Here is a 23,167-nt window from a genome sequence, read left to right as displayed (position 1 = left end):
TAATTTTTTTAAATTATAACATATTAAATTTACTATTATAATTCTATTTAATTTTATCTATTTTTAAGAAATTTCTCAAAATATATTTATTTAATATATTTAAAATATATATAATTAAAAAATTAATAAAAAATTATTTTTTTAATATATGTAAAAAAATAAAGTAGACAAAAATTATAGTAGGGATAGATATAGTTGTAAAATTATATATAATTAGATAACTAAAAACTTAAAAATCGAAATCGAATTATGTTTTAAGAAAGTGAATTATTGTTCTTAGGGTTGAATATTAGTTTTCTTAATTATTAAAAATTGAAAAAAAAAGACCTACATTATCCTGAAATTAGTGGAAAAAGGATAAACAGAATATGTTAATCAATGATCACATATGGTAAATGTACATAAGATAAGTATTATATCTCAAATTCGAAATCCTAGAATAGAAAAACAAATATTGTTAGTGTGAATTTTAATCCGATATAATAAGTGTACATATTGAAAATATTAATTAAATTTAAATTTAAATTCCATTTATTTAAAAAAAATATTTTTCAAAAAAATATTTTCTATATTTTCTGACATTTGAAATATTTAAAACATTATAAAAAATAAATTAAAAAATATTTTTTATGAAAAAAAAGTTTTACAAGAAAATATTTTTTATAAAAAATATAAATTATTTTCTAGATTTAATATAGACAGCCATAGACGGCCCATAGTGCCCAAGATATTCCATTTCCTTCCATGGCAATAGCTAGATTAGCAAGCATGTTGTTGGCTAAAACACCTCAAGAATGAAGTTAGTATTTCATCATAGTAAGACCAGAGGATGAAGATGAAAAAGGTTTCATTGAAAAAGTTTCTACAAGAAGAAACAGTTTTACAATGAAATAGAAAGAGGGAGAAAAGCAAAATAATCCCAAAGGATTTAACAACTTAATATTCATTGCGTAGCAGTGATGGACTCACATTTTACATAATTATAACACAAACAATACTCATGCTCACAGTAGAAGCTAAATTTGCTCCTCAACTTTGAATCCATGCTATTATGAATGCTACAATTCATCAGACCATGAACGAAGAAACATGTCGATTCCATTACTGCAGAAAGATCCAGAAAGCTTGCGATCTTGGTTTCCATATTTTTCAATCCCCACTTTTTATGTTGAACACTTTGAGCAAAAACAAGTTCCAAATCAACAATGAATTTAAATCAATGGTGATGTAATATTTGTTGTTCTTGACCTCCAAACAGGCCAATACTTGGGCGTTTCAAGCTTTGTGTAAACCTTCGATATATGCTCTCATAGGTTGTTGCCTGCTGCTTATAAATTGTTCATCCGTCCTGCAGGGGACATCTCTCTGGAGTCGGTGCTTGAAGTTGCAAGTTCAGTGCTCTCAAATTCTTGACTTGATAATGCCACTTGTCTAAACTTCTTCATATCTGCATTATATGACTCTGCACCGTATTCTGAGCCAGGCGAACTACTGAACACAGTACTCTGACCAGGCTTCGCTCCTTCACTTAAGTCATCCAGTGAAACATCTCCTTCCAGGCAACGTACAATCTGTTTAATAGTATTCAATCTCATCAGGATGGTTAAAACGTAGTATAAATTCACATTCCTGAATACAAGACTAAGGCATTGAACTACTGAATTACCTGACTCATTTTGGGGCGCTTTCTACCAGAATGGCGAATGCTGGCAGCAGCACAGGCAACCATGCGCTGCATCTCTTCAGGGTTGAAGTTATTCTCCAACCGCAAATCGACCAACTCTCGGCAGTTGCCATCCTCCAAGAACCGAGTTAGAAGTGGTCGAGCCTGTTACAATGCATGTGCAAACAATGCATGTATATATATACACATTTTTTAACTTAGTTCTGCTGAATAGAGCAAAAACATTAAGGATATTTAAAGTGCAAACCCAGTCCACTAAGCTATCTTCCATTGCATTTGTAGGATCCACAGGTCTATTTCCAGTTATGAGTTCCAAAAGCATGACCCCAAATGAGAAAACATCTGATTTCTCCGTCAACTTCCCACTTGATGCGTACTCTGGAGCCAAATACCTGCATATAAATTCATGTCAGCTTCCTTCTTCTGGGCAGTGTTTTAAAGCAACATCACTTACGTCCAACTGGATGGAGTTCTTACACTACAATATGAATTAGAAACCGTGGAAATTAACTTATTTTTATGATATTCACAAACATATATTAATAGAAAATAAATGTTTCATTGTGGTTTTACCCAAATGTACCCATGACACGAGTAGAGACATGAGTATGTGTATCAGAAGACAGCTTAGCCAATCCAAAATCAGCCACCTGAAAAGCAAAAGGAACGCCATAAATTTCCACTACAAGAAATTTTAGAAAACCATACAATCGTTTATAGACGACAGTTTTGTTATAGTACTAATTACCATGGCTTCAAAGTTACAATCAAGAAGAATATTAGAAGCTTTGATATCGCGATGAATAATCCGAGGATGGCCTGCACGTTATTTTTAACAACCGAACATAATTACATAAAACGTGTCCTCGCTCTCCCTCGGAAAGAAAAAGAAAAGAAGCAAGGGCAGGCAATTTCTTACAATCTTCATGAAGATAAGCAAGCCCTTTGGCAGAGCCTAACGCAATACGCAACCTTCTTGACCAGCCCATGACTGGAAGGCCTTTCCCTGCAACCAAGAGATTTGACACCATTAAAAAATATATATAGATAATATGGAAGACTTGGAGAGCTTACCATAGAGGTGATGTTCCAAGTTGTTATTGGGAACAAATTCATAGACCAACATCCGTTGTCCTCCGGCAATACAATATCCGACCAGGGATACAAGATGGCGGTGATGTACGCGGCTAATGATCTCAACTTCAGCCTGGAATTCTCGCTCTCCTTGTCCACTACCTGACTTGAGGCTCTTAACTGCAATTTCCTTTCCACTAGGCAAGACACCCTTGTGCACATAACCAAATCCACCCTGACCCAACAAATTGGCCTGAGAAAAACCTCCTGTAGCTGCTGCAAGCTCATCGTATGTGAAGGTACTTTTGTTGAACCCAAGAGCAATATCTGGCGACGGAGGTGGCAAGGGAGGATGGTGCGGACCCGAGTAATTGCTACTCATCATGTCCTCGGTCATCATCATCTGGTGAGGAGGAGGAGGAGGAGGTCCATGCCAGCCAGCGCCTGGTGATTGAGATAGCTTCATGATGTGCTCTGATCTAGGGGGATCACTCTGCCAGTTTTGGTGAACTGGGCTTTGGTAATATTTAGCACTGCCTGTGCATGAATCAAGGACGCATCCAATTTAATTCCATAACTAAAGCAGAAAATTTTCCAATTGAAATCCCAAAACTAATAAAAAAATGAATATAATTTTAAAAAAATGTTTTTTCAAACGAGTTAAATGAAAAATTGAAAGAAAAGATGCATGTGTTTGTGTTTTAGAGTCGAGCATATGATCCAGCACCTATTACCTCCCTTATAGTTTCCGTAATAATGCATAGGCTCATCCTTTCTCTTCTTCCTCCTGCACAAAGTTGCTGCACAGATGATCAGAAGAGCAATCAATAACCCAATCCCTACGGATACTCCAACTACAATTTTTAGCTGATTTTGACTTATGCTGCTGTCATCTGAAGAAGATGAAGACGAAGAAGAAGAAGATGATGATGATTTGTGTGATGGTGATAATGATTTATGTGGTGGTGGAGATGGCGAAGCTTTGCTGTGCGTTCTATTATGAGATGGTGGTGGAGGGGATCGGTGTGAAGACGAACTTTTTGGTGAAAGCGCTGGTGCGTCAGACGGTGGAGGAGGTGGCGAAGGAGAATCTGATTTGGATGATTTCGGAGGTGGTGCTGGCGGCGACGAAGACGATGAGTTTGATGTTGAAGGTGGAGAGGCAGAATCTGGTGACGCAGCAGCAGCAGTATCAGAGGATGAAGACATTTTTTCTTTATCTCATGAAGAACTTCCGGCTAGTCAAAAAAGTTATTTGCATGGAAACACACAATTTAAGAACCAGCCGGAAAACTCCACCTCTCCCCTAACTGCTGGTCTCTAGATTTGGGTGCCTCTGGAAATAATCACAATATATTATCAGAATCAAACTAGTTATAGCAAGGAACATCAAAAGAAAATTCTAAATTCTTATATATTTTTATCGCTTTGTCCCTGAAAAGGCACCATCATTAGTTTATGCTACCATTTTCCATTAAAGGATCCTATTGCCTATGAGCTGAAAGTCGATAGAGAATGCTAGATAATATCGAGGAAGGGATTGATACCTGAAAGAATGGTGACTTTCCTGATGTATTTCCAGTGCCGGGTTTTCTTAGCATGATTTATCTTAGGCTGAGTGCATGGGTCTAATGTTTGAGTTTAGTTTGGATCTATGCTAATATTTCGGTTTTTTTAATAAAATTTCTCTTTTTCAAAAAGATAACAGAAAGAAGAAGATGTGTGGGATCTCAAAGAAATTAGAAGGAAAAAAGTGTTGCATGGCAAATTACCATTCTAGAAATTGGAAGTTGGTGCTGTTGTCATTCCCTTCAGCTTCCTACGAAGGAGGGATGGAATGGAAGCAATTCTCTCTCTCTTTCTTTTTTCTTTTTCTCTCTCTTCTTCTCAACCTCTTGTCTTAGCTTCCCTTGAATAGTTTTTGAGTCAGTTACTCCTTTTTACCATTTCTTGTGCTTTTTCACCTATTGAAAATGAATGGCCAGAATCTGTTGATGGGTTGAGGCTTCTTTTCACTTTTTCACACTTGTAGCAAAACTTGTATATCCAGCTCAAACCTAAGTATTTCATGACCTATCACACACATCCAAAATAGGGATTGTTGTTTATATATATAAATAAATATAAACTCAATTCACTAAAGATTATAAAATTAAAAACTTATTTATGTACACTGCCTTTTTTAATCACTGAATAGAATAAAGAAAAGGATAGCAGATCAATACAAAACCAATTCATATCATTTGATTGTTGCTTCAGAATCACAAGTAATAAAGAGATTACAAGTTCAATGAATTTTGAATTTGAACAGCCAAAAACTTTATATCAAGAAATCAGCAATTTTCTCAAAGAGAGTAAATTGAAAAAATGTCTTATGGTACCAAAAAGAAAAGTTATACACACGTGGCAGATATGAGGCTCTTCTCAAATGCTAGGCACAGGGTGGGAAACAGTTACAAGGCTGTTCACATATGGTAGATACTTTGCAAATCCTTTATAATCGCTTGCATTTCTCAGGCATTCCACCTTATGTGATGTTGCATTGTAAGCAATAATCTTCCTCTCTAGCTCAAGGATAAATGTGTCATCATTCACAAAAGACAAAGCCCTGCACAACCCATCCATATTCCCCATATCTTTAGGATCAAGTGGAATCACATGCTTCAGGCTCATGTTTATATCCCCATATACTTCAATTGAGCATGCATCTTGTTTGCGAGGCATAAGGTAGTACAAATTCCCTCGCATCTCTGTCAAAGCACCATTTGGTCCACTGCCAGGTGGGAGACTTAACATCCCATAACTTTCATACTTAACATCAAATGCCAAAATTGCATCACATTGTGTTTCCCAATAGGCATATCCCTTCATGTAGAATCCATCACCATTCAATGCCAAAGCATCCAATTCAAAGCATACTGTTTCACTGATTCTCCAAGAGTCTGTTCTTGAGGAGTATATCTCAAAATACAGAACACAAGTATCAGGCATTTTGATCACACAGATGAGCTCATAATTTGCATTAAAGTTGAATATGGCAGGTTCGAAGGCTAATGCTATGGCTGTTTGGCGTCCGTGATACAACTTTGGCTTGGGAAGCATCCACCATCCTTTGTTTACAGGATTGCAAACGTAATAGGCTTGATTTTCACCACGGCCTTGGCAGCAAATCAAACCATTGCAAGTGGTTCTGATGTCGACAGGTTCAGGCAAGAAACTGAGGCCTGCATTAGGAACACCAAAAGCAGTTGTATCAAGTGAGATGAAGGAAGGACTTTCACCAGGGAGCTGACAAAATAGACCAGAAACGCTCTTGAATTGAGTAGTTTGAATGTGGACAAAAAATGGATTGTTTATCCACTGATCCCACTCTTTTGAAACGGTCTTGAACCTGCACAGTGACTTGGCTGGGAGGAAAGCAAGAGCTTGCTCCCTTACAACATCTCCAATCCCAGTGTTCTCCATCAGCTTTATGTGCTTAGGAAATGTAGCATAGTCTTCCGGAATTCGGTCAGCAATCTGATTAGCAACATATTTTAATCGTCTTTGCAAAATACCAATTATCAATCCTTACTCATTATCATCGATATAGCATCTCAGTTTGCAAAATTTATAGAATTTATAGTGATAAAAATTCCAGAACATACATATCTTTCCTTGGCATCGAAGTTGGACAATGGCATACTCATCAGCTGTTTCATGCTAGGTGAAGATACATCTTCTTCAAGGTCATCATCGATTTCTTCCAGATCTTCATACTCAGCAACGGCCATTGTCCTACAATGAAGATGAACTAATCAGTTTCAGGGAAAGAAAAAATACGTATGCATATGATTCAAATGTGTAATAACATTAGAAAGGGAACGAAGCAAAGAAATGGGTTATAACACTAGCTGCAGTTTTTTTTTTCTTTTTTGAAGCTCCAGGTGCAAAAGAACCTCATGAACATTTTGTTGTTGTCAAAAAAACCATTATTCAAAAAAAAGTATCCGATTTTTCTTACAAATCCTACAAATTACAATGGTTCTACGAAAACTCTCATAGTAAACAAGGTCAGGGCTCTGATAGGCGATCCATAATTGTGGGAAAATAAACCCCACAATCTGAACCCACAAAAGGGAAAATAAAGCTCAAGTCTTGTTAAAACAATCACCCCCTTTCTTCTGGGTAAAGAACGTGTTCTACAAGAAAGTAATTTTAGATTTAATTCAAGAAACTATAGATAATAATTAAAGAAAGAAAACTAATAAATTAAGATAAGCAAATAAAATCAGACAAAAACGAAAAATCAGAGATTCTTGATTTTGTGTTACATAATTATAAAAGCATAAACGCAATTACTTTTCTCATCCTTTGATCAAGCCAAGAAAAACCTCTAAAAAAAATGGAAACAAATAAAGGGGCGATAACAAGTTCAAATTTGCAAGCATAGGACAATGTTTATGCTTTATTATTTATCAGTAGACAGTAAAACACTTTTCAGTGTTCACAACAAAATCGCTATACTTGTTCTCATTTCATTCCTTCCTCTGGTGGGTCAAAATAGGAAAAAAAATTCCATCGAAACATTAACGCAAACACAAACAAAGCGATAAAAGATTTCACATTCAACTCCTAAAGAATGGAAGAGGATAAAAAAGAAAAGAAAAGAAAACTCAAGATTCAGGGGAGAAAAAGAAAGAAAGTGGATTCAAAGAACGATAATGCAGGCATAAGAGAAAGAAGAGAACCTTTGGACTTGAAACAAAGCTAGGCGAAGCAATGATTGAACACTACAAAGACTTGGAGAGAAAGAGAGAGGAGTCGACGGTTGCAGAGTGCGGAAGAAGAACCATATAAGTACGAGGTGGATTGTGGTGCAAGAAACGCCTATTTATAAACAAAAAACACGTGCGTGGGATTGTAACAATAACAAAAATTTATTATATTGTATTTTGTAGTAATTTTTTATGCATAGTAATATATTAAAAAGTTAACAAAATAAATTATAATATTAAAAAATTATCTATTATATGAAACAGATGATTTGTAGGGGTGAGCATTCGGTCGGTTCGGTTCAAAACCGAACCGAACCGAATAAACCGAAAACCGAAATTTTAGTTTTTATGAAAACCGAACCGAACCGATTTTGGTCAGAAACCGAATCGAACCGAACCGGTCTGATTCGGTTCGGTTCAGTTCGGTTTGATCGGTTTCGATTTTTAATATTTTTTTAATTTTTTACTCTTTATTTTTAGTATTTTAAAATTTAATTAAAATATTTTAATTTTAATATAATTTAATTTCTCTATATTATTGAAAAAATATATTATTATCCCAAATCGGTTCGGTTCGGTTTTTTCGGTTTTTTTCTGATCAAAACCGAACCGAACCGAAATAACCGAAATTTTTGAAATTTAAAACCGAACCGAACCGAAATGTATAAAAAACCGAACCAAATTTTCAAATCGATTCGGTTCGGTCGGTTTTTTCGGTTTGAACCGGATTCTGCTCAGCCCTAATGATTTGGGAGATAAGAGTATTTTCATAGTGTTTTATCGGATAAAGGTTTTTTTTTTTTTAAAAAAAATAATAGTAATTAAATGACTGTTATTAACATTTTTTTCAAATATTAAATATAGCGTGAACTAAGTTTGGCACGCGTAGAATAAGGCGTAAATTGGCAACTGTTAAAGCACCTCAATGTGTATTATCTCAAATTCAATTAATATTTACATATTCAAATTTAAATTTATTTAATTTTATATACTTTAATAAAGTTTTTGAAATATATATTTAATTATTATTTGATTGAGATAATTCAATTAAAAAATTTAAAATTTTTAAAAAATATTAAAGTTTTATTTATTTAATTATCAATATTTCTTCACTAGAAAGTCAGGTGTTCTTTTGATTATGAGGAAGTAAATTATTTGATTCAATTAAATTGCTTTCTGAAAAATTCACTTTCTAATAAATAACCTTTTTGAACTAAACGAGGTCTAACTTTTTTAATTTATATAAAATATATTTTCTATTAATAATTCATATTTTAAAATTAGAAATTTTATTAAAAAATTTAAATTCTAACTCATTTAATTATAATACATAAAAAATTAAAAAAAATGTAAATATATATTTATTTATCTGTCTAATTAATATATTTCTGTTCGAATTTTTCTATCTATATGACGCAATGACTCATAGCTGATATAAAATGTTTTAACTAACTTATAAAAATAAATATTATCAATCTTTTTTTTTTTTTCCTTATCACAAACGAAACAGAAACACACAACAAAGATATCAATGTCTACTTTCCTAGCGCCGTACCCAATTGAACAAAACAAACTTTCCATTCAATTACAACTGAAAGGATCAAAATATTCAGTGTGCTTTCCTATCAGAATTGGAACTAAAAGGATGAACCCTAAAAGCAGATATCAAATTAGAAAATCACAGACATCTCAGTTGCCAATTGTTTGATATCTTTAGTTTTCATGTTTTAGGAAATGAGAGGATATTCCCCCGAAATATATCCATTTGTCAAGGAACTGCAATGAAAATGGCAAGCAAAAGTATGGTAATTCTTTTACAGCTCCTCGGCCTAGCTAGCAACCCAAATGGACCATTACCATCGGGCAGAATAAATCCAGTTTTAGCCTTGTTGGATAATGTACTATCAGGTAACTCACCCTTGTAATGGCCCTCTAGGCCCTGGTGGAAGCATACACCTTTTCGTCTTCAGAGACCACCAAAATCGCTAGAGTCGCGATTAATCCACCGGTAATCGCAGCTATCTCCATTGCGCTACTGGTCACCTTTGCGGTGCTCGTGACCGTGCGCAGTCGCTGATGTAATCTTCCACTTGTTTTGGTCACTGAACGCCAATGTTGAACCCACACTTGAGATTTACAGAGGCTGCTGCTGGTAGTAATCAAGTAGCAGCAACATATTTCAGATGCTCTTTTTTGGCAGATACAAAATTTCACTAACCGAATATATAACTTGTATAGCGTTAGTAATGATAATTTTATTATTTTTAACATTTGCTTTATTTACCTGAAATATTTTAAACTTTATACTTTGATAGCAAAGCATAATAATATGCATTTAAGGATGTGTAGGTACGATTAATTTTCATATATCTTTTCATTTAGAATGTGTAACAAAAATAAAACCAGTTAATTTATAAGTTTTTTTTAGTATCTTCGTTAAAATTAGTGATAATTTTGACAATATTATGAGAAAATTGCACCTTTTAGTAGTTGCAATTTAAAAAAAAAAAACATGTTTATTTTTTTTAAAGAACAGGGCATGTATAAAAACATATTATAAGAGTTGTTAAAAAAAATAAAAAATAAAACAGTTTAATAAGTGAATTGAAATTCTTTATCTTTTACCTTAATCTTAATGCAGGATATTGTCTTCTTTTTTCAAATAAATAAAAAGAATCTTAAACATTTCTATTCGAAAAGGTTATATGAAAAATTGATATTCCAAAACACATTTTTAGTCCATAACTTGTAAGATGATCTAATTGTAACAGAACTTTTAATAGTGAAAAATATTTTTAATATATAATTCTATAAATGCGAAGGAACACTGGGACAGCGGTCGAAGCCGCAGGAACCCACTTCCTATAAAATTTCACAATTATTAGTTTATTGATGGAAAAAAAAAAAAAAAAAAAAACCAACAAATGAAGCACAATCACGTGGCTCGGGGCTTTAGTGAATAATTTCTCCAGGTTCGCGAAACAAGTAGAACACGCTATCTGACCCTCGAGTGCGAGCACGCTCCAACTAATGAATTAACAGAACCCCTAAGCAAAAGCAACTCTCCACCCGCACTCGAGAACAACGAGGCCAAAATTCCCAAAGCCCAATTCAATTATTCGCTTGGTACAGAAAAGCCTTGCTAGTTTTCCCTCTCGGCCATTTTCAAAACAGCTACCGCCAAATCGAAGGCAAAGTTCTTTTCCCCGCCCTCTTGTCCCTCCAAGTCTCCAATTATTCTACTTCAGAAACAGACCCCGGGGGGTGCACAAAATGGGCGGTGAACTCGTAACTACCTTTTGAATTAACCATCACTAACGGCTATATAAGAAAAGGCTAGCGGGACAATGATACTAACAACTTCTTGAACTAACATCATTCCACCCAACACATACAATTCCTTTCCATCAACATTGCCAAAATCACTACCGTTTGGCATTCTACCAAACAATCTATCTAACAAGTTTCTCTGTTTCCAAGCCAAAGCAGAGGCTTTTAACAAAAACACTTTTCACTCAGCAGATCAACAGTAGCTAGTGGTGCTTCTTCGATGATTTGCTGTACTCAACAACATCATCATCTTCCTCATCTTCATCATCATCCTCGTCCAAATCCAAATCTTCATCTCTCTTCCTTTTATGGTGTGATAATGATGATGATGGCAGTACCTGAACTTCATCATCGTCTTCAACTTCTTCCTCCCCTTCATGATCATCTTCTTCATTTCCTAGCTCCATGTCACTACCTCCAGCATCATGCACTTCAGCCTGCCCCACTGGTTGAACCAAATATCCTGCACCAGAATCTTCTTCATCCTGCCATTGCAGAGAGAAATCCATATCAGTTAGGCGTCTCACAAAAATATATTATCAGCAGTATGTGAATCACAGAAAATAAAATAGACACCCATGCACAAAAGTTTTAACAAATCTCACAAAAGCCAAACATTTTCATTAAAAAGGGGAGGGAAACAACAAAAAGGAGATTAACCAAGAAGCAAAGTACCCATCAAGTAATAAATTATTACTAAACAGTCAAGTCATGTTAATTGATCAAAATGCAGAAAACATGGCTAACATCAACAAGGCATATCTGAACAGGCAATAGATACACTGTTAAAATATATACCAATAAATAAAAACAACTCCATTAAACAAGAAATTACATACAGAAATTGCACTTCAACACATAAATATGGACATATGAAACATTTAACAACAAAACAAAAGAGATGCAGAGGCCACTCAGCTAAAAACATGCATTTTTTTTTAAGAAAAAAGGCCTCTCATAAAAAAGCAGGGGACGAGAAACAAATATAGGCATGAACAGTACCCTGCCAAGCTATCCACTAGCTATTGAAACGGAAACTAAAACAACTTCAAATGTAATTAAGTTCTTGAAATAGTTCAAAGACTAACTTGCTACACTTGTTATGCACAGTAAAGGTAAATTGCACAATATGTTGCATAAAAAGGGCAACTGTACTGCAACCAAACAGCACATTCATTGTCTAGCATATCTTTTCTATAACAGCATATTAGAAAACCACAAGATATAAGAAAGTTGATAAATTACAGCAGATTACAAGCCAGCTCCCAATATTTTACTTACTACATCATGGTTACTAATGAAATATGAAATTTTCCTCTCCTCTTCCCCCCTCCTCCCACCCCCCATTTCCACATCATTCTCAACAGTACAGAAATGCTTTGGTGGGGGGAAGGAAATCATTGAATCCAAAAGGTAATATTTAATTCTCCAGTCTCCTACACATGCTATATGGTCGCGCCTGTTTTTGCATTAAAAACTGCAGGTTACAATTTTTTATAGTGGCCACTTAACAAATTGACCATGACAGCAATCCCAGTAAAAGGAAAAACAATCTCTGTTTACTAACAAAATGGCACAAAGAATGTCTACATCATGTAAACACAATATTAAAAAACGAGTAAAATTTCATATAGAAGAAAATGCAAGAAACCAGCTGGCAATATCAGTCAAAATTCAGACCAAAATGCAAGAAATCAAGTAAGCAGTGAATAAGATGAGAATGGAACAGTAACAGTAGCTATGCACCCCCCACCCCTCCTTCCATAATTCTGAGGAAGAATAGCTATCGAACAGTTAATTCAACTAAACCACACATTTATAGCAAAAGAAACTAAAATGAAGGATCAAATTACATCCTAGAGTATCTTACCTCTTCCTCACCCTCTTCTTCATCGTCAAATTCCCCATCATCGTCAACACCCTGTTCCTCTTCTCCAGTCTCCCCGTTATCATCCTCTTCTACCTCATCCTCTCCTTGATCATGGCCATCAATCTCCCCTTCTGTGCTTGTTAACCTTCCTGTACTCTCTGGCTCTGCAAATTCTGCCTCATCATTGTCCACCTCCTCTTCCTCATCCTCCTCGTCGTCATCATCATCTTCATCATCATCATCCTCATCTTCAACTCCATCCTCCTCATCCTCACTATCGTCAATCTCATGGACCTCCACCACATCATCATCTTCATCTCCCTCCTCATCAATTTCCTCACCAGATTCATTTTCCTCCTCATCGCCCTCCTCCTCCTCATCTCCACCATCTCTTTCCTCCACAGCTGCTACTCTAAAACCATTCTGGTTGGGCCCATTAATCCGCCTTGAAGTCTCCGTCTCCTCCTCATCTGCATCGCTTTCCTCATCCTCATCCACATCAACGATCCCTTCAGCCCCTTCATTGTGCCCATTATTCAACCTATAGGGCCTCTCCTCTCCATCAATCTCGCCACTCCCAGGATCATCCTCCTCGTCCTCTTCTTCATCCTCCTCCTCATCAGATTCAGGCCTCTCATTCTCCTCTGCGTCCATTTTATCCAAATACTTCAAAGATTTGATCAATCCAAAAACCCTAGATCGATAATCCTTCACTCTGGTGACCGGACACTCATAGAGATCAAGAGAAATGAGCTTTAACTGAGCCAATGGTGCAAGATCTTCGATATATTGGATGCGATTATTCGACAAGTCAAGGTCCCGAAGAGAGTCGAGGCCAGCCTCGACAAGGAACTCAAGCCCGCCAGCGATGCGATTGTCAGAGAGTATGAGCTTCTGAAGGTTCCTAAGGCGAGGGAACTGCTCGAGCGTCGAGACTCCTATATTAGCGACGGAGAGGTGCTGAAGGTTCTCGAACTTCTCCAAAAGGCTGGGTGGAGGAAGCCGACCGTGCACACACTTCACCGCGCCGTCTAGGGTTAGGGTTCGAGCCGCCGCGTTGTCCGTTTGGCCGTCTAAAGCTGTATCCACTGCCCTCTCCCAGATCTCATCCATCAAATGCGAAACCCTCTCCTTTATATCAATTAAATTTCTCTGCACCTATAAAATGAAAATTCTCTATCCAATATATCGCTCTCAGTAGAAAGATTCAAAGCATAAATAAGAATTAATCTGCACCATATGACACTAAACAGAGGGAACTTTTCAAAGCCAAACTGAAGAAGAAATTCGTGAAAGAACCAATAACCCTAACCCTAAATTTAAGGATCAAAACAAGAATTGATAATTATCTGTTTGAACCGTTTAAAACCCTAATTCCTTTTCAGATGTACGGTCTCTCTCTCCCTATCCCTCTTTCTTGTAATAAGTAGCAAATTTGCTTCCAAGAGAAAATACGACTGATTTCTATTTTCTCTCTCTTGTTTATAGTCCAAGTTTCTATTGGGTACGAGCGGGCAACTCGAGGATAAAAGTTTGGGCCGGTTTGATTCGCGGTTCGGGAGACTGGCTGGGGCTGGGCTAAGGTTAGCGGGGGCTGGTGCGGGGTTAGGGATTAAGCATGGTCTAGTTAATTATTGGAGGAATATGGACTGTTCGATTGAGTGGGATGGGGATCGGTGACGTGGACAAAATAGACGGTGGTGATCTGAAGTTGGTGTGTTTGTTTTCCAGATGAATGTAGGTAGAGGTAGAGAGAGGGATTTGAGGGAGAGAAACGAGAGAGTGGCTCTTCCGTGCCTTTGCCTCGCCATGTTTGACACGTCACATTTGGTGTAAGTATCAAGGCATGTAAACAAATAGCCACTTATTTATGGACAAATCACAGAAATGCCACGCTAAACGTCGTTTCAGGATGATAATGATCATTCTCTGACTATGATTTTTTTTTTCAAAAAATATAGATAAAAATAGAAATCATTATAAATTAATTTACTTATAATTTTTTATTATTTTTAATTATACTCATTTTATATATATTAAATATTAAAAAGATTTTTTAAAAATTAAATTAAATAAAATTATAATAATTAATTTAAATATTATTATAATGTAAAAAATAAAAAAAATCTATAAAAATTATACAACGAAAGAAACAAAAAAAAATTAAAATCACACATTTTTACATTAACTCTCTTCATAATATTACGTATTATTTAATATTACATTTAATTTAATGAAAGAACTTTTTATGCGTTTGTAATTATACAAAATTTTTAGAAACATATATTAGACAGTAATTTTTGAGCTCTAATTGTCTAGATTGGATTATTAAATTTAAAAAATCATAATTTTAGGTATTTCCATTTAATTTTTCTTTACATAATAATTAAAAATTCCACACTTATAAATACCGCATCCTTTCATAAAAATTAGCTGATCTATACTTTTACATGAATTAAAAATATATAATTAATAAATCTTTGATAATTAAAATAATAATTTTCGTTTAAATTTTTTAATATATTCTGCCCTCATATTATGATTAAAATTAAATAATTCAGATTATTTAAATTAGTATTGATATTAATAAATTTTATTTTCTTGGACATAATAAATAAAAAATATGCCATGAAATTAATAAATAAAATACTATTTAAACAAAGAAAAATGGCTTACAATCCACAATCTCTCATATATTAATTGCAGATGACATAGATTCTTTTTTGGGAAGCTTAGCCTCGAGGAAGCCTTGTAATTTTAATCCAACTTCGGAATTGGAATTGGAATTGGAATCTATCTTTGCCTACACCGCATAACAAAGAAAGAGTCCTTGGCAATTGGCAAATCTACAACACAACAAAGCAGTGTAGAAAATTCAAAGAGTGCTAATTGATAGTGAAATGACAATTCTGAAAAAGATGATGTTACCATTACAACTGTGTTAAATTTGAATATAAACGAGAAACCGGGGGGGGAATTTAGAGGTATCGGTTGGAACAACTTCAAATCAAGGCCAAGCAACAGAATAAGAATCCATGCGGAAGCTCCAATCCCACCAAAAGATAAAGATCGTCCCTGTGGAGGACAGCATGCAAGAATTTCTGTGTGGATTAGACATATCAACACGTCAAAAGGAAAGTGAGATATACAGCTCTCGGCGATGAGTAATGTTTTTCATGAGTTAATCTCGGTAAGAACTGAAAATTTCCTCCAAGAGTGGGATAGGAATCTTTGGAAGATGAGAAAGTAAATTATACTTCCGGTCAATACATCCAAATCCAATAAGAAAGAGCTGATATAGCCAGAATGGCAGCTCATGAATGGTTCGAGATCAACCTCCCCCTTCCAGTCACAACGATCATTCATGCGCCAACGGGCAACAGATACTAATCCTATTCTTGATACTTGGTCCACCACCAGTGGGAACTATCAGTTGTGATGCATTACGTAATGCAAATGACCAAAAATTATAAAAGGTAGATTTGCAGAAATAGTGTCGTTAGCTTCAAAATAGCAGAGTTTTTGCAAATGCAATTCAGGCTTGCCAGTAGAAGCATTATTAGCAATTCCACGGGGCTGCGTGCACGGTAATTAGCTGGAATACCAGAGGAACAATAGTCCGACCCGGCTCTTCAGTGATCATAGAAGCAACACACCCAGAATGAGCTGTTCCATGGTAGAGTGGATTTTGGAGCAACTGGTAGGTAATTCATATGCTAGAAACTTACAAGACTGCTAAGTTAGTTGATGGAGACTAGGAAAAGATAATCCCGGCACAAACAGATCTTAAAATTCTAACCCATCAAATGCCTTGTATCTGCCCATCTAATTTCCAAATCCTATAGGCAATAGCCACCTCTCGCTGTCGTTTATGATGCCCTTACGGGCCACACATGTTTGTTTCTCATATAGAACCAACAAGAGAGAAATTCCTGTCCCAACAAGTGCACAAAGGAAGAAGATGCATGCTTGCTGAATTTTGAAATATTCAACAAAAGTCGCAGATCAGTAAATGCAGAAAGTCATGACCATAGCTTATCACATAACCTAAAATATACAACAGAACAGCATGACCAAAATCACCCCTGCTACTTGTTTTCCCCACTCACATTTGCATTTTTACCACCATTTTGATAGCCAACACCTTTTAGCTCAGCATAACCTGGTGCTAATTTAGGTGGGGGCTGAACAATTGGAGAAGACCCTGATGAAGGTGTGGCACGAAATGGCCAGGTGATTGTACTCACACATGAAGCTGGGGAGCTAGAAATCTGGTTTGGCCTAGCCACAGCTGTTGAGTCTTTATCCATTTTTAGCTTATCTATTTTCTCTTCCAGTTCTTGACAGTCAGACTGCAACTCATTGACATCCCCTCGATTTGTATTTTGAATTTTCTCTCCTGAAGTCCTAGCTCCAGAACTTCCAAATTGAAGCCAGGGCTGTCTGAAAATCGGCCATGCAGGGGCGCGAGCCCCACGAGAATTACTGTTGCTTTCAGCATCCTCCTTGCCCCTGAGCAATACATCATTTGTTTTATTTGGTTTGTTCTCTGGTTGTTTGTCTTTGTCTGAAGATGATGATGTTAATTCAACTGGGTCAACTCTAGGAGTAGATGCACGGCCTGAAGAAATTGTTGTAGTAGGAAATGCTTTTTCTGGAGGGACAGCAGGAGTATAATTGGATGGGAGTAGATCATCCCAATTCTCCAATAGTTCCTTGTAGACTTTTCTGAGTGTGACCTCAGTGAGACCTGTCACCTTACAAATCTCAGCTTGTGTCTTTCGCTTGTCTTCTAATTGGCATGCCAGATATATAGCCGCTGCCGATATGCTAATGGGATTCCTGCGAGTGCAGAAGCATTTGTTGATAACAACTTCTCCGATATGGGTCGCCAATTCCTAGCAAAGTTAATTATTGGCCAATTTCATCAAGTGAAACCAAACGTTTGAAAAAAAAAATTAAAAAAACGTGCACAATCATTCATGTTAAAAGGACAGACAGTTCCAATTCTCTTTCTTTTTTTTTCCATCATCAATATTATGCATAACATTTTTAGTTTAATGAAAGTTTAAGTATCACCAGGTTATAGTTTGCAAATATGTTACTGTAGATTTTTTTTTTCTTTTTATTCTTTCATTTCTTCTTACCAAGTCAAGGTAAAGGTAGGATTTTCTCCTCTCTTTTTTTTCCCTTTCATTTGGTTTACAACTTCCAGGCACTTTCAATCCTTCAAATATGATTGGCCTTTCAGCTAGAATCTAGAAACCTAGCTTTTCTAACTCGGTAAGTAAATTCCATAAAACAAAGTACCTGAGCAGATTTGTTTAATTGGAGGAGCGTGCAGAATCTAGGCATATGCACTGAAATGGAATTACTATTTATAGGCTGACTCAGTTGCAAAGCTTCACCTAGTATCTTGATGTACTTCCCAATCTCCTTTTGAGGAACATTGGCTGCTATTGAGATTTCCTGTTATATCAATTACAGGTTAATTTTAGAGGATACTCGTGACCGAAAACATTTTGAGACCACCTTGACTACTTAATTACACTCAAGTATGACATAAGTAAGCAAACTATCAAACATAAATGAGAAGAATCCAAGATACAGTGCAAAGAAAAAGTTTTACTTTAAGCTGAAATTAAATTCCATCAACACTGAAACAATTAATGATGCTCATTAAATACGTGCTTATCTATTGAACAGCAAAGCAATTTTCTTATTGTCATTAAGACTTGTTATTGTACTGTGATAATTTCCTAGATGACGTTTTTGGACCATTTCTCGGTTTGTGCGTGTCATCCTTGTGCAGGGGCCATTCCAATTTTATTGGATGACATGCACAAATCAAAATTCAGCAGTTGCTAAAAATAGTAATAGGTTTGGAGAATTACCAGCACAAATTGAAAAAGAACGAGAAGCACAAGAGTTGGCACATAAAATAAATTCTTAACCACAAGAAAGTATGCAAGAACAGCCAAGCCCCATCATGTTCCTCAAAGTCTTCAAAGAAGATATAGTCTGTAGTCAGACAACTTCACTGTGATTTCAAACAAGGCAATGAAACAGGATATGTATCAAATAAGATTCAGTACGAGGGAAATTCAGAAGATGGAGAAAAAGGAATCCCGAGAAGCCTACTGAACGGTAATAAAACTGACAAAGATCCTCTGCTTAACAACATATCCACACCACACATCATCAGTTTATTCTTTCAGCGAGAGAACAGAACAGCAATAACTCAATGATGAAACTTGTAATTCTCAATGACTTCGACAACAATATAATGATGCTCATCTATAAAGTACCCTCTACATGGCAGGTAACAAATAAGTGTATGGTATATGACCCCTTTCCTGCTCCTTCGCACCTTTGAATTTCGATCACAGGCTTGCATTAAAAAGACAAGTGCAACATACATACATATATATATATATATTCAGATATGGAATCAAAATGCAGGCTAATTTAATGCATATGAGCATTGAGCAAATATAGGTACTTAAGTCGAGAGCCAAAAGCACCCTGAGAACAATTTGTTTCCCCATGGAAACACTTATTATCACAAAATTTGGTTCAACTCCGACACTAGGGAAGCTGACACGAAACCCATTAACAGGTAATGGGAAAATTCAAGAAAATATTCTATATAACTCCCCAAAAATCCAAGGCATGAACTGGATTATTAACAAAGCAGAAAATTCATTATACCTGAAGGGTTCTGGGCTCCTGAGCCTCCCTAATGGCCTGAACAAGAGCAGCAGTGGCAAGAGCTTCAACGCTGCGGTTCCTCAAGCAAGTAGCCGAACAACAATCCCTAAACAATTGAAACGCATGATCTGAAATATCACAATCCAACCCCAAAATTGAAGCCACATCAATAATCTGCATATAGGCCCTCAGATTATCGACAACCACCGTGGATGAAGTCGGATTCGATGATGAGTTGGTTAATTCAAGAGTGCGCTCCAGCTCAGCGAGGTGACCCGAGAATGAGAGGGAAGAACGGAGGGAGAGTGGGCTCGGCTCAAGAGACCAAGTGGAGAATGCGGTGATGAACCCCGTGGGCTCGAATGGGTCCTCCTCGTCTCCTTGACGAGCATGGAGAGCCTGGTGGTGGAGGCTTGCAAGATCGGATGTAACCAGACAGAGAGGGTTGTCTTGGGCTCGAATGTGAAATAGATGATAAGGTTGGAATTGACGTTCCTCGACGACTCGGCCGCATGATGTGCACTCCGTGATTGAGCGGCCTGAGCTTGTGGTGGCGCACCGCGACTGCGCCGACGAGCAATAAGGGCACTTCATTTTTCTGGTGCTATTGCCGGCAAGAGGCACTTCTACAAGATAAAACAGAGGTTTATGGAGGTTTAAAAGCAACTAATATTCTCTTATAAGAAAAAGTAAATTATTATGAGTTTACAAGCTTTATTAAAATTAGGCGCAAAAGTTTTTTTTTTTTTAAGTTCTAAATATGCATTAGATAAATTAAATAAATTTTTAAATTTTTAAAATAAATAAAATATATATTTCTCATGGGACAAATAAACTCTAGAACTTTTAAAACTAACTAAAAAAAATACTAAATTATAACTTGATTTCAATTAAAGTCTAGCCAAATCACACTTAAAATTTTTTAATGCATGAGATTTTTATTATTTATTTGCATTTATTTACAAAATAACAATAAATATTTAGTGTGTTGTGAAATGAATTAATAAGTTTTTTTTAAATGATTCCTAATAAGACAAGACCACATGGTAAAAATCTATTAAGTAGATAATACAGTCTAGTCTGAAGAAAGAAAATTTGAATATTTTAACACTCGGTTCATCATTAAAGATCCGTTCTTTTCGAAACTCTAATAAGGCGAGTATTGACACAAAATTATTATTATCAAACATAATCCAGCGTATCTCCATTACGCATCTAATCGCAAGATTACCAATCTATTGGCTAGCAATATCTCATATCAAGCAACTGGCCACATCACCTTCAGATTATCGTAAAATGCAAAATTTGTTTCCACCTTCTTACAGTATAAAACGAGAAAAATCACAGAGGCAAAAGTATGTTATTTTCTACTACAAATATTCTAATTAATTCATTACATTCTCTCTATTCTTCGATATACTGACTTGAACATCGGAGTAACTGCCATAGGCAACCACCACCACCTCACTTTCTCTTCCTTGCAGGTTCTAGCCAATCACAGCGTAGCTCCATTCCAGCCACGTAATTGATCAAATATCCGCAATATCATTTGGTTTCGTAGTTGGAAATCCATCGAATTCTCTATATTCATTTGAATGAACACCGAACTCTTGTCCTTCCCTTCTATCTCTTAGAATAGCCGGAATCGTGCATGTCATTACAGGAGGACCTGATAAGGCTAAAGGAAAGAATAAGCGTGTAGCAGAGGACGTTCTGTCAGTTAAACAAGAACTATGGGCCAAGCAAGAGGTAAGGTTCGGCCTTGCAAATAAAGTAATTGGATTCTTTCAGAATGACCCGCTGGTCGTTAAGATCATCTTGAACAGATACGAGGTAAGGCAAGTATTGATAGATATATATGGTTCTATTAACCTTCTCATATTAAATATTTTTAACAAGTTAGGCTTTGACAAAAATAGTCTTGCCAAAGTCTCTTATCTGTTAGTAGGATTAGGTGATGAAAAATATAGGGGAGAGTTGTATGCAAAATTTGCGTTGGTAAACATCCCATTTACATACAATGAAATACTCGGCCGCCCAGTCCTAAACTACCACGGTATTGTTATTAACATGGGTGCCATGTGTCTTAAGCTACCAGCTCCAGGAGGAATAGCCGTAGTTCGAGGATATATGAGGTTGGCCAAACAAGGTTATGAACACCCGCTAACAAGTCTCGGGAAAGCAATGATGCTCATCGATTTGCTGGAAAAGTCAGAATCTCACGTAAAGCCGAAACCGGCAAACTCAGTAGAGGAGGTCTAGATAGGTGAGAAATAAAAAGTACAATTCGGTATTGCATTAACCGGTAATACAAAGACTGTCTAATAGAATTGCTAAAGAGCCGAATAACCACCTTTGCTTGGTCTTCAAAAGATGTAACAGGTGTAGACCTAGCTCTCATCACTTACAAGCTATCTATTGATAAGACTATTAAATTAGTTCAACAAAAGAAAAAAGTTTGCACCAGAGAGGCAACAGGTGATCAAAGAAGAGGTTGGTAAGCTTTTGAGTGCATGGTTGATAAAAGAAGTTCAGTATCCCATAGGGACCGCCAATGCAGTCCAAATGAAGAAAGCTAACGGGAAATAGAGAATGTGTATAGATTTCACTGACCTGAATAAAGCTTGTCCGAAAGATCATTACTTGTTGCCATCCATCAATATTGCCAGGGACAATTCAAAGTCCAAGAAATGAATCTTGTCAAATATGAGAAAAAGTTTCAATTCTTATGGAGTGAATCAAAGAAGGACAGAGCAGCTGCAAACTTTGCCAAGTAGCTAGAGGCAACAATAAAGAGGAGAATCTTCTGGCTAAAATGGCAGCGGCGGGTGAATAACACTTGACTTAATTGTTTCAGCTCGAGAAATTACACACTCCAGCAATAGAAGGGGAGGAGTCTTTTTCCATAGAAAAGGGGGAATCATGGATGACGCTCGTATATAAATTTTTGGCGCAAGATAACCTTCCAACCGATGAGTTATCAGCCAAACAGGTAATAAGGAAGTCTTCTAAATATGCAGGAAGGCAAGAAAATCCTAAAGGATATCCATTGTAACGACCCGAAAATCGGACCGCTACCGGCGCTAGGATCCAGATCGGCTTAAGGCCGCCGGGACCCGTAGCAAGCCTGACATATAACCTGTAAACCTGTATAATCCCATACATGATCCACAACATACATAAAAATTAAAAACTTTTCTTTCCATAAACACCAACCAAACTCAACCTGTGCATAAACATTAACATAACATTGATCCCTCTGTGGGATCTCATCAGTGTCCCCAATGGGTGACATAACATATGCTGAGTTGGTTACATAAACATCATAAAAATCTCTACGATCATGTAATAAAAGGGATAACAACAATCTATGGTCAAGCACACCTCTAACATCCATAAACATCCTTACATAACTATACTGTACTTTTACATTACAATTTGATCATGTCCATTGCTAGCTATTACATAAGCATGACTTCTTTACTCTATCCGGACTCCCGCACTATACTGCACCTGCAAGCCTGGGGGTAAAGGGAGAGGGGTGAGCTAAAAGCCCAGTGAGCAGAACTATAAAACATAATAACACTATGCTCCAATGAAATGCGTCATAACACAGACAATTCACATAAGGGTTGGGTGAACTTGTCACCAATTAGTCCAAGCTAACATTGTGCCAGGCCGTAGCATGGGGTCCTGGTCTTTCCTTACATAGTGCCAGGCCGTAGAATGGGGTCCTGGTCT

The 23,167-nt window shown here is 36.4% G+C and overlaps 4 protein-coding genes across 10 annotated transcripts; all 4 read right to left on the bottom strand.

Moving 5' to 3' along the window:
* Window positions 1-830: 830 nt before the first annotated feature.
* On the bottom strand, window positions 831-4,772 carry LOC110606401 (proline-rich receptor-like protein kinase PERK4). Of its 6 annotated transcripts, XM_021745213.2 has the most exons (10): window positions 4,306-4,771; window positions 3,796-4,094; window positions 3,493-3,558; window positions 2,759-3,295; window positions 2,604-2,690; window positions 2,433-2,503; window positions 2,258-2,334; window positions 1,932-2,076; window positions 1,667-1,828; window positions 831-1,571 (listed from the first exon to the last, which is right to left on the bottom strand). In XM_021745213.2, the coding sequence occupies exons 2-10, from the start codon at window positions 3,965-3,967 to the stop codon at window positions 1,329-1,331; spliced, it is 1,560 nt and encodes a 519-aa protein (XP_021600905.1). In that variant the 5' UTR covers window positions 3,968-4,094; window positions 4,306-4,771; the 3' UTR covers window positions 831-1,328. The 6 variants fall into 6 exon arrangements, with proteins under 6 accessions (XP_021600905.1, XP_021600912.1, XP_021600926.1 ...); XM_021745220.2 differs by lacking the exon at window positions 3,796-4,094 and having other exon boundaries at window positions 3,486-3,558; window positions 4,531-4,772; XM_021745234.2 differs by lacking the exon at window positions 3,796-4,094 and having other exon boundaries at window positions 4,531-4,769.
* A 204-nt stretch (window positions 4,773-4,976) lies between these two features.
* LOC110606438 (F-box protein At5g49610) lies at window positions 4,977-7,581 on the bottom strand. Its single transcript, XM_021745242.2, has 3 exons — window positions 7,489-7,581; window positions 6,406-6,535; window positions 4,977-6,277 (listed from the first exon to the last, which is right to left on the bottom strand). The coding sequence occupies exons 2-3, from the start codon at window positions 6,529-6,531 to the stop codon at window positions 5,183-5,185; spliced, it is 1,221 nt and encodes a 406-aa protein (XP_021600934.1). The 5' UTR covers window positions 6,532-6,535; window positions 7,489-7,581; the 3' UTR covers window positions 4,977-5,182.
* A 3,271-nt stretch (window positions 7,582-10,852) lies between these two features.
* Window positions 10,853-14,188, bottom strand: LOC110609122 (acidic leucine-rich nuclear phosphoprotein 32-related protein). The gene is made up of 2 exons (XM_021748479.2): window positions 12,716-14,188; window positions 10,853-11,330 (listed from the first exon to the last, which is right to left on the bottom strand). The coding sequence occupies exons 1-2, from the start codon at window positions 13,826-13,828 to the stop codon at window positions 11,049-11,051; spliced, it is 1,395 nt and encodes a 464-aa protein (XP_021604171.1). The 5' UTR covers window positions 13,829-14,188; the 3' UTR covers window positions 10,853-11,048.
* Window positions 14,189-16,660: 2,472 nt separating this feature from the next.
* LOC110609435 (plant-specific TFIIB-related protein 1) lies at window positions 16,661-20,102 on the bottom strand. 2 transcript variants are annotated; one of them, XM_021749002.2, is made up of 3 exons: window positions 19,427-20,100; window positions 18,026-18,184; window positions 16,661-17,613 (listed from the first exon to the last, which is right to left on the bottom strand). In XM_021749002.2, the coding sequence occupies exons 1-3, from the start codon at window positions 20,018-20,020 to the stop codon at window positions 16,804-16,806; spliced, it is 1,563 nt and encodes a 520-aa protein (XP_021604694.1). In that variant the 5' UTR covers window positions 20,021-20,100; the 3' UTR covers window positions 16,661-16,803. The 2 variants fall into 2 exon arrangements, with proteins under 2 accessions (XP_021604694.1, XP_043810008.1); XM_043954073.1 differs by lacking the exon at window positions 18,026-18,184 and having other exon boundaries at window positions 19,427-20,102.
* Window positions 20,103-23,167: the final 3,065 nt, after the last annotated feature.

This window comes from Manihot esculenta, chromosome 2 (assembly GCF_001659605.2).
Source record: "Manihot esculenta cultivar AM560-2 chromosome 2, M.esculenta_v8, whole genome shotgun sequence".
NCBI lineage: Eukaryota > Viridiplantae > Streptophyta > Magnoliopsida > Malpighiales > Euphorbiaceae > Manihot > Manihot esculenta.
This window is presented reverse-complemented; position numbering and strand designations above follow the sequence as displayed.

Coding starts and splice junctions, on each gene's coding strand:
- LOC110609435 (XM_021749002.2), bottom strand. CDS start 20,020: ATGAAGTGCCCTTATTGCTCGTCGGCGCAGTCGCGGTGCGCCACCACA. Junction 18,185..19,426: donor AGGAGCCCAGAACCCTTCAG/GTATAATGAATT, acceptor TTGATATAACAG/GAAATCTCAATAGCAGCCAA. Junction 17,614..18,025: donor AATTAAACAAATCTGCTCAG/GTACTTTGTTTT, acceptor TAACTTTGCTAG/GAATTGGCGACCCATATCGG.
- LOC110609122 (XM_021748479.2), bottom strand. CDS start 13,828: ATGGATGAGATCTGGGAGAGGGCAGTGGATACAGCTTTAGACGGCCAA. Junction 11,331..12,715: donor AAGAAGAGGGTGAGGAAGAG/GTAAGATACTCT, acceptor CTGCAATGGCAG/GATGAAGAAGATTCTGGTGC.
- LOC110606438 (XM_021745242.2), bottom strand. CDS start 6,531: ATGGCCGTTGCTGAGTATGAAGATCTGGAAGAAATCGATGATGACCTT. Junction 6,278..6,405: donor TCGATGCCAAGGAAAGATAT/GTATGTTCTGGA, acceptor GTTGCTAATCAG/ATTGCTGACCGAATTCCGGA.
- LOC110606401 (XM_021745196.2), bottom strand. CDS start 3,967: ATGTCTTCATCCTCTGATACTGCTGCTGCTGCGTCACCAGATTCTGCC. Junction 3,296..3,492: donor TTACGGAAACTATAAGGGAG/GTAATAGGTGCT, acceptor ATTCATGCACAG/GCAGTGCTAAATATTACCAA. Junction 2,077..2,257: donor CGTGTCATGGGTACATTTGG/GTAAAACCACAA, acceptor ATTTATATGCAG/GTATTTGGCTCCAGAGTACG.